The 18,251-nt window shown below is 45.8% G+C and overlaps 1 protein-coding gene across 1 annotated transcript; it reads left to right on the top strand.

Annotated features, from left to right (window-relative positions):
• Nucleotides 1–14,095: 14,095 nt before the first annotated feature.
• DKK4 (dickkopf WNT signaling pathway inhibitor 4) lies at nt 14,096–17,234 on the top strand. The gene is made up of 4 exons (XM_025394620.1): nt 14,096–14,395; nt 15,466–15,616; nt 16,393–16,545; nt 16,943–17,234. The coding sequence occupies exons 1-4, from the start codon at nt 14,285–14,287 to the stop codon at nt 17,200–17,202; spliced, it is 675 nt and encodes a 224-aa protein (XP_025250405.1). The 5' UTR covers nt 14,096–14,284; the 3' UTR covers nt 17,203–17,234.
• The last annotated feature ends 1,017 nt before the right edge of the window (nt 17,235–18,251 follow it).

Raw genomic sequence — 18,251 nt, 5'->3', positions numbered from 1 at the left:
ACTAAAGAGAAAAGGCTACCTTCACATCAGAGAGATTGATCAAACGGGGGATGGTAGGGACTGACATATGCCCCCGGTGTGAGGCACAGAGAGGGACACAGAGATAATATTCTTGTAAAAGTGTGTAATTTGCCTCTCTTCACGACGAAACAATCAGGCAAATCCAAACTGAGAGACCTGAAAGACAACTGCCAGTCTTCAAAAATGTCAGTTTCTTGAAAGATTAAGAAAAAGGCTAGTGAACTGCTCTAGATTAAAGGAAGCCAAACACGTGACACTAAAAGCAATGTGTGATCCTAAATTAGACCCTGAATAAAAACCAAACAGGCCGGGCGCGGTGGCTCAAGCCTGTAATCCCAGCACTTTGGGAGGCCGAGGCGGGTGGATCACGAGGTCAGGAGATCGAGACTATCCTGGCTAACATGGTGAAACCCCGTCTCTACTAAAAATACAAAAAACTAGCCGGGCGTGGTGGCGGGCGCCTGTAGTCTCAGCTACTTGGGAGGCTGAGGCAGGAGAATGGCGTGAACCCGGGAGGCGGAGCTTGCAGTGAGCCGAGATCACGCCACTGCACTCCAGCCTGGGAGCACAGCAAGACTCCGTCTCAAAAAAAAAAAAAAAAAAACAAACAAAAAAAAACCAAACAAACAAAACCAGCTACTGAGGAGTTATTGGGAAAATCGGGGAAATTTGAATAGAGAGTAGATTATCATTGCAACAATGTAAAATTTTCTGAGGGGGCCCTGGGTGCAGTGGCTCACGCCTGTAATCCTAGCATTCTGGGAGGTCGAGGGGGGTGGATCACTTGAGGTCAGGAGTTCCAGACCAGCCTAGCCAATATGGTGAAACTCCATCTCTAGTAAAAATACAGAAAATTAGCTGGGCATGGTGGTGGGTGCCTGTCATCCCAGCTACTGGGGAGGCTGAAACAGGAGAATCACTTGAACCCAGGAGGTGGACGTTGCAGTGACCCAAGATTGTGCCATTGCACTCCAACCTGAGTGACAGGGTGAGACTCCTTCTAAAAAATAAAAAAATCCTAAAGTTAGTGTACCTTGGTTATGCAGAAATGGCTTTGATTTTAGGAGACGCATGCTGAAGTATTTAGAAGTGAAATAACATGTATCTGCAACTAACCCTCAAATGGTCCAGAAAATAGAAAAAACAAATATGAAAAAATGTTAACAATCGAGGTGGAACGTATGTGTGTTCATTGCACTATTCTTGAAAATTTCCACTGAGTTTTAAGTATTTTTGAAATAAAAGAAATAGGCCCGCACAAACTCTGTGATGCTCCACAGTACACAATACCAAGTTGCTGCTTGAATCAAATATCAGATTTGCCCTCTGTGTGAAAGGTATTTGAAGTTGATAAGAGATAAGACACATGTCCCCAAGAGACTCATAATGTAAGACTTGGACAAATATCTGCTGAATGAGGCCAAATGTGGTCAATGTCATAAGCAAAGTAGTATAACCTAGAAGCGGAAATAAAGTGAGCTTAGGAGTCCAAAGAGCTGAATTTGTGTCTCAGCTCTGCCAACTCTGTGGTCTTAGGCAAGCATTAACCTCTCTCTGCCTCAGTTTCCACATCTGTGAAATAGAACTAACTTAATATCTACTCAGAGGATTGTAGTGGATATTAAATAATGTATCCAGGCCGGGTGCCACGGCTCACTCCTGTAATCCTAGCAGTTTGGAAGACCGAGGCAGTGGATCGCTTGAGCCCAGGAGTTTGAGACAAGCCTAGGCAATATGTTGAACCCCATCTCTACAAAAAATACAAAAATTAACCGGGCACGGGTGGCCTGTGCCTGTAGTCCCAGCTACTTGGGAGGCTGAGCTGTGATGATCACTTGAGCCCAGGGAGGTCAAGGCTGCTGTGAGCTGTGATTGCACCACTGCACTATAGCCTGGCCGACAGAGGGAGGCACCATCTCCAAAAATAAATAATGTATCCACAGCACATAATTTACCTGGCATATGGAAAATGCTCATCAGTAAATAACATGTGAAAATAAAGGAGTTGGTTGGGCGCAGTGGCTCACGCCTGTAATCCCAGCACTTTGGGAGGCCAAGGTGGGCAGAACACGAGGCCAAGAGGTCGAGACCATTCTGGTCAACACGGTGAAACCCCATCTCTACTAAAAATACAAAAATTAGCTGGGCATGGTGGCAGGCACCTGTAGTCCCAGCTGCGCGGGAGGCTGAGGCAGGAGAATCGCTTGAACCCGGGAGACAGTGGTTGCACTGAGCCAAGATCATGTCAGTGCACTGCAGCCTGACAACAGAGTGAGACTCCATCTCAAAAATAAATTAATTAATTAAATTAAAAAAAGAAAAGAAAAGAAAGGAGTGTAGACCACATGCGGTGGTTCACACCTATAATCCTAGTGCTTTAGGAGGCTCAGGCGGGTGGATCACCTGAGATAAGTTCGAGACCAGCCTGGCCAATATGGTGAAAACCCATCTCTACTAAAAATACAAAAATTAGCCGGGTGTGGGGGCACATGCCTGTAGTCCCAGCTACTCAGGAGACTGAGGCAGGAGAATTGCTTGAACCTGGGAGGTGGAGGTTGCAGTGAGCTGAGATTGCCCCACTTCACTCTAGCCTGGGCTACAGAGCGAAACTCCCTCTCAAACAAAACAGAACAAAACAAAAAGAAGAAAGAAAAGAAAGGAGTTTAAAAGCTATACAGGCAAAACTAACATTTTTCATATACATATGAATATTAGAGCCACAACTTCAGCCTATGCTGTAAGGCCAGGAGTAGAAGTGTAGGCTGAGCAACATAGTGAGACCCCATCTCTAAAAACATCATTTTTAATTAACTGAGGGTTATGGTGGCCTTCTGTAGTCCTGACTACTGAGCAGGCAGAGGTGGGAGGATGGATGGCTTGAGCCTGGGAGGCTAAGGCTAGAGTGAACTATGATCATACACTGTACCCCAGCCTGAGTGACAGACCAAGACCCTTATCTGTTAAGAAAAAAGTTTTTAATGGAAATTTCACAACATTCTGTTATCTGAAGGTTTTCTTCTGAAAGGACCCAACACCACCAGTCCCAGGTAATCAAGAAAGACCTGAAACAAGAAGGTGATGAGAAGACCGTGAAGGAAGTCAGCTGCTGCAGGAAGGATCCGTCCTTTGCTTCCTGTCCCTCTAGTCCTGTCCAGTTAGCTGGGTCTAGATTCACACTTAATGTCCTTATCAAGACTGGCCTTCATTGGCCAGGCGCAGTGGCTCACGCCTGTAATCACACTTTGGGAGGCTGAGGCGGGTGGATCACCTGAGCTCAGGAGTTTGAGACCAGCCTGGCCAACATGGTGAAACCCTGTCTCTACTAAAAATACAAAAAAAAAAAAAAAAATTAGCTGGCATGGTGGCAAGCATCTGTAATCCCAGCTACTCAGGAAGTTGAGTCAGGAGAATCGCTTGAACCCAGGAGGTGGCAATTGCCCTGAGCAGAGATCGTGCCATTGCACCATTGCACTCCAGTCTGGGAAACAAGAATGAAACTCTGTCTCAAAAAAAAAAAGAGAGAGAAAAAAAAAAGACTGGCCTTCACCACCTCAGAACTACAGTCAAATAATGCACTGGTTCTCACATTCTCATTCCCCACTCACACTGCGATCTAAACTCTTGGGAAGTGTGGAAAGGGCTTTCTCGGTCCAAATCCTGATACAAATACCATGGCATTCTCCTGTCAAATCAATAGAATCAGAATTTTAGAGCTAGGAAGGGACTGTCAATGCCTTCCTTTAAGGAATGTTTGCTAAGCGCCTTTCGTGTCCAGGGCATGATGACAGTGCTCAGAGCTGCCATCCGGGGAGACACCCACAGCGTCCGAGTGCAGAGTCCCAGGGAGATGCCGTCCCCAAGGGAGCAGGCTCCCAGCACAGGTCACCCACTGAGCCAAGGTAACCTTCTGGTCTTCCCCTGTGGCCTTGTTCAGATAAAAATCTTGGAAGGTTAGTATAGTTTTACTCTCAGAGATTGAAAAACCAGCTGGGGGCCGGGCGCGGTGGCTCAAGCCTGTAATCCCAGCACTTTGGGAGGCCGAGACGGGTGGATCACGAGGTCAGGAGATCGAGACCATCCTGGCTAACACGGTGAAACCCCGTCTCTACTAAAAATACAAAAAACTAGCCGGGCGAGGTGGCGGGCGCCTGTAGTCCCAGCTACTCCGGAGGCTGAGGCAGGAGAATGGCGGGAACCCGGGAGGCGGAGCTTGCAGTGAGCTGAGATCCGGCCACTGCACTCCAGCCCGGGCTACAGAGCAAAACTCCGTCTCAAAAAAAAAAAAAAAAAGAAAGAAAAACCAGCTGGGAACAGAAGCTCTTCTGTAAAGATTTCATAGCTCAGTTACCATGAGTGTAGGATATGATAAGATTCTAAAGCCAGCTGTGTAATTCAATTCCATTTCTTTCAAGAAAAAGGGCTGGTCTGGCATAGTGGCTCATGCCTGTAATCCCAGCACCTTAGGAAGTTGAGGCAGGAAGATCACTTGAGGCCAGGAGTTGAAGATCTGCTTGAAAAACATAGCAAGACCCCCATCTTTATAAAAAATAAAAAATTAGCTGAGCATGGTGGCACATGCCTGTGTTCCCAGCTACTCAGGAGGTGCTGGGAGGATTGCTTGAGACCGGGAGGTTGAGGCTACGGTGAGCTGAGATGGTGCCACTGCACTCCAGCCTGGGTGACACAGTGAGACACTATCTCAAAACAAAAACAAAACAAAATCAAAAGACAACCCAAATGGCCAACATCTACAGGACATTAAATGAACTATAATACATCCATATTCTGGGTTGTGGTATAGCCAAGGGTTCTGATAATACTTGATGATCTTGAAGAAAGGCTCAGTGAAAAAAGAAAAAGGAGGGAACAAAAGTGTATGTACAGTGTAATCCCAATTGTGTGTGTGTGTGTGTGTGTGCGCGTGTTGTAATTTTACTTTAAGAAACAAGGGAGCAATAAACATAAATCAAGTTGGGTACAGTGGTACACACCTGTATCCCCAGCTACTTAGGAGGCTGAGGCGGGAGGATCACTTGAGCCCAGAAGTTCCAGGCTGTAGTGCACTCTGATCTTGCCTGTGAATGGCCACTGCACTCCAGCCCAGGCAACATAGTGAGACCTCGTCTCTAAAAACAACAATCTCAGTGTATACCTCCAATGGGGAAGCAGACAGAGGGATTGGGAAGAAGAGGCACACATAAGCAGATGTAGACATTAGTAATGGCTAGTTTTGGAGCTGACGGTAGATTAATTATATTGTATATTAAATAAATAAATGCTGCATGTACATATGTATACATGACTGCATAGAAAAAAATTGGGAAAATTTTACCAAAATTTCTAGATATCTGATTTTAATTTTCTTCTTCATACTTTTCTGTATTTTCCAACATTTCTAAGATTTGGGGATGCATTTCTTTTATAATTGAAAAAGTGAGGCTCACTTGCATAAGATGGGGAAGTACCTAGATGTATGAGAAGGACAGTGCTATCCCATGGGGAATTTCCACCAGAAATTGGGAAATGCTCCTGGAATCACGAGCCTGGACTTTGTGCTGGGCCTTCTGAATGTGCACCTCACTCTTTGCCACAAGGGGGAGCAAGGAGACAAGGTAAAAGAGAAGCCAGACCTGTGGGGGCGGGGGAGGGGCGGGTGGGGTGGCGGGGGTCGGGGGAGGGGCGGGGGTTGTGTGTGGAGGCGCCAAGGTGACAACCACCCCTCCCACTCCCCCTGGGTCCCCAGAGCCTCACCCAAGATCTTCATGAGGTTATGAACACAGCTATGAATTAGGATCAAAGCTGTGTCTGAGGACTTTCTACCAAATAATCTAATTTGTTTTGTTTTTAGATCTTTTTCTCTTTTTTTGAGATGGGGTGTCACTCTGTTGCCTAGGCTGGAGTGCAGCAGTGCCATCTTGGCTCACTGCAGCTTCAACCTCCCAGAATCAAGCGATCTTCCCGCCTCACCCGAGTAGCTGGGACTATAGGTGTGAACCACCACGCCAGGCTAATTTTTCTATTTTTTATAGAAATGGGGTCTCAATATGTTACCCAGACTGGTCTTAAACTACTGAGCTCAAGCAGTCCTCCTGCCTTGTCCTACCAAAATGCCAGAATTAGAGTGCCTGGCCACAAGTCTAATTTGAATGTCAGAAGGGCAGCAAGTAATTACTAAGTCGTTTTATGGAGAAACTAATGTTGTCGCTGTACCACACACAGCTACGTTACAGCCCTGATGACACCACCTACAAGTCATTTAGTCTCAGTCACTTCCTAGTGAAGCTCTAGCCTCCCATTTAATCAGAGACAGTTTGACCAAGAAGGAGGTGACATACACCCAGAGTCGTAATTGGAAAATAGCCCAGGCAGTGTTCCTTGTGATTTTATGTTGTTTCCATCAACTTGGTGTTTGGAAATAGATGTCAGTTAGTGAGTGTAGTGGACACAGAGGAAAGAATGAGCTTTGAAACAAGAATTCTTATGTTCAGATCCCGGGTCTGCAGCCCCCTGGTTGTGGACCTGTGGCAGGTTACTGATCCCTCCCAGTCTCGGTGTCTTCATTTTTAACATGGAGATGCCCAAAGGCAAACTCCTGGCTGGGTAAGGCCCCCCCTAGAGGGAGGCTTCAACTGCAGGCAGCTTTCTTTGGCCAAAGTCCTGGGAAGGCCTGGACAACACTCAAGGTAGGAGCCTGGGACAGAGGGGCCAAGATCACACCCGTTGAGCCAGATACACCTCAACACCTAGAAAGACTGCGTTTCCTAATGCAACAGAATTCACAACTTACATCTAAGGAAAAGAATCAGACGTAGCTGTGCACTGTGGCTCATGCCTGTAATCCCAACACTTTGGGAGGCCAAGGTGAGAGGATTGCTTGAGCCCAAGAGTTCAAGACCAGCCTGGGCAACATAGCAAGACCCCCATCTCTATAAAAAATACAAAAATTAGCTGTTGTGGTGGCATGCGCCTGTAGTCCCAGCTACTCGGGGAGCTGAGCCCAGGAGTTTGAGGCTACCAGTGAGCTGTGCTTGCACCACTGCACTCCAGCCCGGGTGGCAAAATGAGACCCTGTCCCTAAAAATAAAGAATTGAAGAGTGATACCCAGTTTGGTCTGCATCTTAGGGCCCAGATCCAAAGATGGCAGACCCCCCACCCATGTTTTGTGTCCCATGAACATGTCAGCCACAGCGTGGCACAGAGGAAGGAAAGCAGGATAGTGCCCAGGAACAGGGCAGGGAGGGTGAGGCACTTAGGACCTAGGAAGGCACAAATGGACACAACTTAATGATTTTTCTTTTTTCTTTTTTGAGACAGAGTCTTGCTTTGTTCCCCAGGCTGGAGGGCAGTGGCGTGATCTTGGTTCACTGCAACCTCCTCCTCCCAGGTTCAAGTGATTCTTCTGCCTCAGCCTCCTGAGTAGCGGGGATTACAGGTGCGCACCACCATGCCTGGCTAATTTTTGTATTTTTAGTAGAGACAGGGTTTCGCCATGTTGGCCAGTCTGGTCTCGAACTCCTGACCTCAAGTGATCTGCCCGCCTCGGACTCGCAAAGTGTTGGATTACAGGTGTGAGCCACCTTGCCCGGCCAACCTGATTTTATTTTAAAACAAAACAATGGCAGAGCCTATCTTTGAGGAAGGAGAGTCCAGGGAGCCTGGTGCTAATCCCAGCCAGATGCCTGATGTGGAGTCAGGACAACTCCAAGGCTGTTGCTGTGGAAAGGGAGGTTCCCTGCACCAGCACATTGCACAGCTCCAAAGGCGCGGTCCAAAGGTGCCTCCTGGAGCTGAGCAACTTGGGGGCCATGGCAGATGCCAGCCCAATCTCCCAGAACACTGGTGTGTAAAAGGCCCTCAAGACCAGAAGGAACTGAGGCTGAGCATGACATGACCTGCCACAGGCCACACAGTCTGCAAAAGTGGCTGGCACCAGTCACCCTGGCATCCCCCCTGTGCTGTCCCTGGGTGCTGCCCTTCACTCCCCAGCCTTGTGGAGGGCTGGCCTTACCTTCTGACCTCAGGGAACCAAATGGCAACGTTTCTGTCATCTCTGTGATCACATCCTGTGGTTGTCTGCCTGCCCCATCAACATGCCCCTTCTCATCTTTTATTTTATGGAACATTTCCTGTGAGATTCTGCCAAAGACCTGCTTGCTTCCGTTACTTTGATTTTATTTTAAGGAAAGCAAAATTTATGGAAATCAAACTGGTTTTGACACAGGAGGCATAACAAATAAAACTTTCCGTTCCTGGGTGAGTATAAACAATCGGACACCCAGCCTTTGACGTGAACCACAGCAGCTGTCGTGCAGGAGGACACAGGTGGCAGATCTCAAACACAAGTCTGCAATTTTTATCCAAAGAGTGGAATTAGTGTGGAAACTGGAACCTCTGGAAATTTCTTTCTGAGAAATTTCATTTGCTCTAAGCTTAGTCAGTATTACTCGATTTTAGTGTCCCCATGGGCCAGGTGCTCACTGCAAAACTTGAAGCATCAGCCTGAGATTTTCAGTTAACCCATAATCCTTGCCAGGGGGCATCAATATGGCAGCGCCTTGGCCAGAACTTTGCACGACAGCTTCCTTTGTTCTGTGGCTAAAGAAGTGTCTTGCAGTGCCGCTTTTCAAAAGACAGCCATGGCTCCAGGTGCCACTCAGGAAGGCTTGTGGAGTGGGTTCTGCGAGGTCGTCGCTGCTGTGGCCTGTGCCATGAAGCTTGTGGCCTGGCCTAAAAGCAGAGAGGACGCCCTTTAAACAGAAACATTTTTAAAGTTTTCCTCTCCCCACTTACTTCTCCCTGCCATCCTCTCCCCACTGCCCCATCACCTCTAATCCCCAAATAATGGAGATGCAGGCTCCTGGCAGTAGACGCTGCCACAGGGGCATCTCACTTCAGTTGTTAGCATTCTTGCTGAGGGACAGTGTGCAGATTAGTAGCAGGCAAGCAGCCTTGGGAAATCTGAAAATATACCGAAAGTCATTTTCCAGAAACTACTTCACATACCTACTTTCCTCCAAAATTGCTCTGGCTTTTTAGAGACCGAAATCCCAGTCTTATTGCAAAATGAGGCCTCAGATTAACAGAGATTTTTCTTTGATGAGTTGTATCGAACACATATCCATTGACAGCCTGCCAAGGTAGGGCCATGGTAGATGCTAGGCACTAAAGTCTATGGAAGATGGAAAGTTCTGGCCTGGAAAATGGATGAGAGGCATTTGTTTAGAGGGTTTTTTGTTGTGTTTTTTGTTTGTTTGTTTGTTTGTTTGTTTGTTTTAAGATGGAGTCTTGCTCTATCGCCCAGGCCGGAGTGCAGTAGTCCAGTCTTGGCTCATTGCAGACTCTTCCTCCTGGGTTCAAGCAATTCTTCTGCCTCAGCCTCCCGAGTAGCTGGGATTACAGGTGTGTGCCACCACGCCCAGCTAATTTTTGTATTTTAGTAGGGATACAGTTTCAACCATCTTGGCCAGGCTGGACTCGAACTCCTGACCTCAAGTGATCCACCCTCCTCAGCCTCCCAAAGTGCTGGGATTACAGGCATGAGCCACTGCGCCCCGCTCGAGTTTATGGTCTAGTTGCAGAGACATAGAAGTAGGTGATTACAGTGGGGTTTTAGAAGCACTGTGACGAACTGGTGTATGCAGAGAGCAGGGCAGACAGTGGAGGGGAGGCCCAGCTAGTGATGGAGTCAGACTCGGCCCCAAAGCCCACATTCTCTCAGTGCTGAGACAGAGACAGAGACGGACAGACATAGACAGACAGGGGGTCGCTTTTCAGCGTTGTTAAGCCCCTGTTGGTGACCCTCTGGCATCTGGTGCCTGCACCCGCTCCTCTCCTCTGTCTCTGACAGGCAAAATGGAGAGCATGGTTCCTGAAAGACACAGTGGCTACTCTTATATCTCCACAGTAGATATCCTGCAAACGGTTGATTGTGCGGACAGCTTTTCTCAAGGCATCCTGTTATCCTGCTCCCTCAACCTGATTTTCATCCTGAATTCTCTGTCTCTAGGCCCACCTCTACCCACCCAGTGCACCAAATCGGAGAGGGCAGGATCATCCCAACTCCCCACTCCCACATTCAGTGATGCAGCTTGAACTTCAGACTCCCATCCTTTGCTTGGTTCCCATTGTCACTGTGCACTGCCTCAAATTGGACCCTTCATTGTCATCGGGGCAATGATAACTGAGTCCTAAGTGGCCCCCAGCCTCCCCTCTCTCCCAGTGCAACCTAAGCACCACACTGCCACCAGCATTGTGCCCTGAAAGCAAATTAGATAACACCAGTGTCTTTCTTTCTTTTTTCTTTCTTTCTCTCTTTCTCTTTCTTTCTTTCTCTCTTTCTCTTTCTCCTTCTTTCCTTCTCTCTTTCTTTCTTCCTTTCTTTCTCTCACTTTGTTTCTCTTTTTCCCTTTCTTTCTCCTTCCTTTCTCTCGCCTTCCTTCCTTTCTTTATTCTTCCTTTATTTTTTCCTTCCTTTCTCCCTTTCTTTTTTTCCTTCCTTCCTCCCTTTCTTTCTTTCTTTTTTCCTTCCTTCCTTCCTTTCTCTCACTTTCTTTCTTCTTTCTTTCTCTCTTTCTCCTTCCGTTCTCTCTCTTCTTTCCTTTCATTTTTCTTCCTTTCATTTTTTTCCTTCTTTCCTTCCTTTCACCCTTCCTTCCTTCTTTCCTCTCTCTCCTTCCTTCCTTCTTTCCTCTCTCTCCTTCCTTCCTTTTCTCTTTCTTTCTTTCTTTCTTTCTTTCTTTCTTTCTTTCTTTCTTTCTTTCTTTCTTTCTTTCTTTCTTTCTTTCCTTTCTTCCTTCTTTCTCCTCTCTCTTCTCTTCTCCTTCCTTCCTTCCTTCCTTCTTTTTGGTGGGAGGACAGGGTCTCGCTTTGTCACCCAGGCTTGAGTGCAGTGATATGATCATGCAGCCTTGAACTCCTAGGCTCAAGCAATCCTCTTACCTCAGCCTCCTGAATAGCTAGGACTACAGACACGTGCCACCACACCAGGGTAATTTTTGTATTTTTCGTAGAGATGGAGTCTTGTTATGTTGCCCAGGCTGGTCTTGAACTCCTGGCTTCAAGTGATCCTCCCCCCTCAGCCTCCCAAGTAACAGAGACTCCGGGCACATGCTGGCATGCCCAGCTGATGTTTTTTATTTTTTGTAGAGACAGGGTCTTGCTTTGTTGTTCGGGCTCCCTGCCTCAAGTGCTCCCTGCACCCTGGCCTCAAGTGGTCCTCTTGCCTTATCCTCCTCACGAAGTGCTGGGTACAAGCATGAGCCACTGCACCCAGCTGACCATGCCATTCTCAGTCTGAAATATCTCCAATGACTTTACATCGTGCAGAGAATAGAATCTGATTTTCTTAGCACAGCATATCAGGGTCTGCATCTTGCTTCATCTCGTCCTTCCATCATCTGCCGCAGCCACAGAATCTCTCACTAGCACCTGAGTGCACCTCCTCGCCCTCGCACACACCTCACCCTCTGAGCCCAGGTGAGGACATCTCCAACTTCCCAACCTAGGAAGCTCCTATGCAACCACAAAATTCAGCTCAAATATTACCTCATCTGTAAACACATTCCTTTGTTTCTCTAGAAAGTCTCAATCATGCCTTCCTCTGTATTTATATCTTTAGAAGTCCTCCACCCTTACATTATACCTTTATTTTAGTGCTTGACATAATATATTGAAATCAATTATAATATATTGAAATCATCCATACATACATGTCTGCTGTCTGGACCTCACACTTGCTGTCTCTCTCACCCAGGCCCAGTCATTCATACATACAAGTTTTCTGTCTGAATCTTTCTCTCTCTGGATCTCTCTCTCTCTCTTTAGAGAGAGAGAAAATATATATATAGAGAGAGGGTGGGGTGCAGAATATATATATATATAGAGAGAGAGGGTGGAGTGTAGTGGTGCAATTATAGCTCATTGCACCTCACTGCAGCCTCAATCTCCTGGGCTTAAATGATCCTCCCACCTCAGCTTCCTGAGTCGCTGAAACTACAGGTGAACACCACTATGCCTGGCTAATTTTTTGGTGGGGGGATGGAGTCTCACTCTGTCGCCGAGGCTGGAGTGCAGTGGCACCGTGTTGGCTCACCGCAACCTCCGTCTCCTGGGTTCAAACAATTCTCCTGCCTCAGCCTCCCGAGTAGCTGGGATTACAGGCGCCCACCACCACGCCCGGCTAGTTTTTATATTTTTGGTAGAGACGGGGTTTCACTGTATTGGCCAGGCTGGTCTCGAACTCCTGACCTCAGGTGATCCACCCATCTCGGCCTCCCAAAGTGCTGGGGATTACAGGCGTCAGCCACCGCGCCTGACCTATTTTTTTTTTTTTTTTTTTTTTTTTTGTGGAGACAGAATCTCAATACTTTGCCCAGGCTGGTCTTGAACTCCCCAGTTCAGGAGATCTTCCCACCTTGGCCTCCCAAAGTGCTGAGATTACAGGTGTGAGCCACTGTGCCAGGCCATTGGAGTTTCAAATTTTATTCCCGACATCTAATCTGAGGCTCTGCTCCTGCTAAGTGCTCAGTGGCTGTTTGTGCCGTGTTACAGGAGTTCCCATCGGTTCTTTTCACCTGTGTATATTGCCAGGGGCTTTTGGTAACCTGAAATTCCCTTACAGTGAGGCAGCAGGAAGCAGAGAAACCCAGCAGAGACAGAACCCTGGGGCTCTCTCCTTTATCCTTGGTCATAATTGTCCAACTTCAAAATAAATTCTGTAACACCCCTAGTCACCAGGGTTATCACGCTATCAAAGGGTGTTTGATGTTGTCAGTTTAAGGGATTAAAATAAGTAACTTCCATATGAGAGGTAGACAAGCAACACCAACCCAAGGACGAGAGCCAAGTAGTGGGAAGGCTTGAATCACCTGCATCACCTTCAGAACGGCGCTGCATTACTCAAAATTGAGAATGTTCTCATGCACAGAATGCCGAGATTCATGTTAATGAACTGATGTTAGGTTGTTCTGCAGGAAAACGTAGTAAATAATAAGATTATCATTTATGGCATAGAAAAAAATGCACTTTCAGATGACTCTATGCTAAGAGCAATGAAACAAAGAAGAAAGAAATGATTTTTTGACACAGATCTAGATTGTTCTACTCTTAAAGTATTTACAACAGTGATAAGCACATGTCTAAATTACCTGACTTCTCTAATAGTCCAAATGGAAAAAAAAAAAAATCAGACAGGAAAGGGATGAAGCAGAAGTTTTAAAAAATTCGTATTAGGAAAATTGGAAATACATGAAATTTCATCTGAAATCAGCCAGAGACTTGGATCCTCATTTTGCTTAAGTGAGTTTTACATAATGCAGTGCACCTGATCTTAGCCAAAAGGCCGAGAAGCGATACATAATACAATGCAAATTAAATATATTGCTGATAAAATGGACCCAAAGCTTCCTACTGAATTGTGTAAAATGGGCTTTCTATCATTGTCCCCACCACTGAAAAATGGGACTTTCATAAATTACATTATTTTCCTAAGAACCTTAACTTCAAACAGTTCAATTTTCATTTAAAGGAAAGTAATTTCCCAAATGGCATTTAGTCAGAACAGGTGCTGTTACATCTGGATGCCAGAGCTAATCAGGGGGCGTTTTCTCTTTTTCTATCTGTCTTCACTATCTGAAGCCCAGTTTACAGCTTCTCAGTGTATTTTGTACCTCATTAGTTTTTGGCATCCTCTATAGCATATTGGCCAGTATGATTCATCCTTTCTTTGAGCACAATTAGCTGTGAAAACAGATCTTAGGACAGACTCCCTCCCTACCCCCAAAGGATTACTGAAGGTAGGAAATGCAGGTGATTATCAGTTTGCCTTTGATACAGACATCCTGCTCTGCCGTGGCCCTTTGAACTATCTTTGATATGCAATAATTAAGAGGGATTCAACCCCTGGAGGAGAAGCCGCGTGGCCCTGCCTCTTCTCTCCTTCTATTGAGTCCTTGTTTTGAACGATTGATCAAACAGATTTGAAGGGATTTGTTGAAGCTTGTGTGGGGCAGGAGGAAGGAACAGAACGGGGAGGGGGCACATCTGGTTATAAATAGTTTCAGGAGGAACCTGCTGGTCAGACTTTGCTCAGCCGATTTCACGCACCTTACTCAGACTAAGATTTGCTTCTCTTTCAGAAAAAGCAGTGACAAACAGACGACATACTGAGTTGCCACCTTAGTGGAAGCTCTGCTCTGGGTGGAGAGCAGCCTCGCTTCAGTGACGCACAGTGCTGAGACCCTCCAGGAGCCCAGGGATTGAAGGATGGTGGCGGCCGTCCTGCTGGGACTGAGCTGGCTCTGCTCTCCCCTGGGAGCTCTGGTCCTGGACTTCAACAACATCAGGAGCTCTGCCGACCTGCTTGGGGCCCGGAAGGTAAGGCTGCTAGGGAGGGGTTGAGGTACGGGGCTGCTGACAGTCGGGGTGTTCTGTTTGGGCTTTAGTAAGTCGTTTTGATTCATGTGTGAAATGTCTTATCTAGCAGGTAAATTGAATTGGTTTTGGATTTGGGAGGGCACCCTGGTAGGATCAGTGGCCTTAGCATGAATGTATGAAATAAACACAGTGGCTTTTCACATCATTTGGCCATAAGTTTGTCTATAAATCAGGGAATAAACGAACACTTTGGAAGCTCTACCATGTGCCAGCTCTTTTACATGTGATACCTCATGTACTCCTTCCTCACAATTTGAGATAGATGAAACACCCCCTAATTCCAGATGAGGAAATAAGACTCAGAGATTTTGAAGAGCTTACCCAAGCTCACAAAGCCGGCAAACATGGGAATGAGAATTTAAACAGAGGACCATGATGCACTGCCTTGTCACCGTCTAACTTCACAGAGAGAGTTGTTTTAGGGATCGCTTTATATATGTGTATATGTTATTATATATCCTATCTATTATTACATATATCATATATACTATACCAACATTAAAAGTATCAACTGTGGATGAGAACAATTGATCTTCGCTATCTCTTTCTCTATGTCAATGAGGCATCATTGAAAATCAAAGGACAGTTCACTTAGGGAGGGTCTGCAAGCTAAATGTGATTCACTAGAGTGAAAAATCAAACAAGAATGCCCAAAACATCAATAGTATATTTAATTAAACTGCAGCCAGCTTCTAGAGTTAAGATATATTGAAAATCTCGTAATCACCTGTTAAGACACACATAGGAAACCATTTTTTTCCATTTTCACAAAGAGCACAGGAAAACTAAATTCTGAGTTAAGACAATTTTTCAAACTCAAATAGCCTTTGCAGGGCCTGGGTCTCTCCCCAGGTGACCTGAGCTTCCCTTTGTGGGAGAAAACCATTTCCACTGGAAAATAAGATGCTGCCTGGGGTTTGTCACAGCGCCACTGTCCTTTGGCTCCCTCCACCTCCTGCCTTCCATCGTGTTGGGTTTCCTAGCCTTGTGACAACAGATTCCCTCCACAGGGCTCACAGTGCCTGTCTGACACGGACTGCAATACCAGAAAGTTCTGCCTCCAGTCCCACGATGAGAAGCCATTCTGTGCTACATGTCGTGGGTTGCGGAGGAGGTGCCAGCGAGATGCCATGTGCTGCCCTGGGACACTCTGCATGAATGGTGAGCGACCATAACACCAACAGTGGTTTTTAAACCAAAGGTAGTGTCTAAGTCCCATAGACTAGCACATTCCAGGGTAGATACTCTCTAATGGCGCTTCCTAGATTCATGCTTGAAGTAAGTATGCAGCTGCCTTTTCTTTTCCTTTTTTTTTTTTTCGGAGATGGAGTTTCCAGGCTGGAGTGCAATGGCATGATCTCAGCTCACTGCAGCCTTGGCCTCCCGGGTTCAGGCGGTTCTCTTGCCTCAGTCTCTGGAGTAACTGGGATTACAGGCGTGCACTACCACACCCGGCTAATTTTTGTAGTTTTAGTAGAGACAGGGTTTCACCATGTTGGTCAGGCTAGTCTCGACCTCCTGACCTCAGGCGATCCACCTACCTCGGCCTCCCAAAGTGCTGGGATTACAGGCATAAGCCACCAGGCCTGGCCTGCCTTTTCTTCATGAAACAAAATAATGTATTTCCTGGCAACAGCTCTTGCCAATGACTTGGAGATAATGATTTTAAAGGAAAGACTCAAGTTGGAATCATTCAAATACTTCCATTTCCACTTGGATACCATTAACTACCTTTAATGGAATCCAACTTCCACTTAACTACTTTCTCTGCCATATGTGAGCATGTAAATATTTAGTGCATGTCCCAGAAATCTAGAAAGTTATATATAAACTGAAGGCAGAGGTGCTACTAAACTATGCAACAGTAGGATAATTAGTGTGTCTGTGGTTCTCCCCCTTGAAGTTAGTAATTCTAGTTACACCTGGTTGTCCCTCAGATGTTTGTACTACGATGGAAGACGCAACCCCAAAATTGGAAAGGCAGCTTGATGAGCAAGATGGCACACATGCAGAAGTAACACCTGGGCACCCAGTCCAGGAAAACCAACCCAAGAGGAAGCCAAGTATTAAGAAATCACAAGGCAGGAAGGGTAAGAACAGCATTCTGAGCACATTTTATTTCAGAAATGCATTTTCTCCTCCCAGCCTCTTAAGGATAGGGTGAGATTGATTTTATTCTTCTCCATCCCAGAAACACTTAGGGAGCACGTGCTGTTTGTAATCTCTTTCTATAAGAAGCTGTGGGGGTCACGTACAGAGTACCCTAAGGTAGTCTGCAGCCAGTAACAACAATTCCGATGGGTAGGGGTGGAGTCGCCATTGCATTACCGCTTTTAGCGTAAGACCTAGCTCTGTGAGACCCGCGTGCTGTGTCTATTTTTACTTTGTGTCTGTCAGTCGTAGGTCCCATTCCCTTATCCCAGTAGCAAACCCCCGGCAGGCCACTTTCCTTATTTATCACTAAAGCCCACATTAACCTTGTTACAGGACAAGAGGGAGAAAGTTGTCTGAGAACTTTTGACTGTGGCCCTGGACTTTGCTGTGCTCGTCATTTTTGGACGAAAATTTGTAAGCCAGTCCTTTTGGAGGGACAGGTCTGCTCCAGGAGAGGGCATAAAGACACTGCTCAAGCTCCAGAAATCTTCCAGCGTTGCGACTGTGGCCCTGGACTACTGTGTCGAAGCCAACTGACCAGCAATAGGCAGCATGCACGGTTACGAGTATGCCAAAAAATAGAAAAGCTATAAATATTTCAAAATAAAGAAGAATCTACATTGCATTGGAGCTCAATCTTGGACATTAACTTTAAAATGCTTCCATACAGATCTCTCTTAAAATCAAATCTTGTAGCAAGTGAAATAGCCTGAAACTAGAGAACTAAGAGTTGGCGACCTTGTGATGAATGAAACTAGCTTTAGCTTTTTGTCCGGTTTTCCAGAAAACTGACGGGACTCTGTAACAAAAAAAATTTATTTCTAATCTAGGGACTCAATTAATTCAAATCTTCAAGAATTGAGGCCCAGCGCAGTGGCTCACGCCTGTAATCCCAGCACTTTGGGAGGCTGAGGCGGGTGGATCACGAGGTCCGGAGTTCGAGACCAGACTGGCCAACACAGTAAAACCTTGTCTCTGCTAAAAAATACAAAAAATTAGCTGGGCATGGTGGCAGGCGCCTGTAATCCCAGCTACTTGGGAAGTTGAGGCAGGAGAATTGCTTGAACCCAGGAGGCGGAGGTTGCAATGAGCCGAGATCACACCATTGCACTCCAGCCCAGGCAACAGTGCGAGACTCCATCTCAAAACAACAACAACAACAACAAAGAATTGAAATTGTATATATTTACAGTGTACAGCATGATGTTTTGAAATACATATACTATAACCGAGTCACATCTCTCTCTCCAAATACATCTTTAAGCAATTTCTGGTAAAGGGCTGGTGCCTGACAGTATCCTAGGGGGTAAAAATGATAGCATCTAAAGTTAAAAGTAAGTTAATTCTTACATCTTACCAGGGAAAATTATCACAGCAAATACTATATTTTTCCTTAAAAACTCTATTGTTTATTTCCATTCATTTCTTAGAAGGGAAATGGCATTTCACTACAAAATAATTTGGTTAATAAAGAAGTTTCAAAAGATATATTTGTATAGTCCTTTGCAAGTTATAAAGCATTTTCACATGTTTTCAGTAGCTTTACTTACCATTTGATAACTTTGTCTATTTTATATTTATATAATTTTAATATTTGAAAGGCAGGGCTTTCAAGGAGTGTTTTTATTTATACATTTTGACC

The sequence above is a fragment of the Theropithecus gelada genome, chromosome 8 (genome assembly GCF_003255815.1).
Source record: "Theropithecus gelada isolate Dixy chromosome 8, Tgel_1.0, whole genome shotgun sequence".
Classification (NCBI taxonomy): Eukaryota; Metazoa; Chordata; class Mammalia; order Primates; family Cercopithecidae; genus Theropithecus; species Theropithecus gelada.
This window is presented reverse-complemented; position numbering and strand designations above follow the sequence as displayed.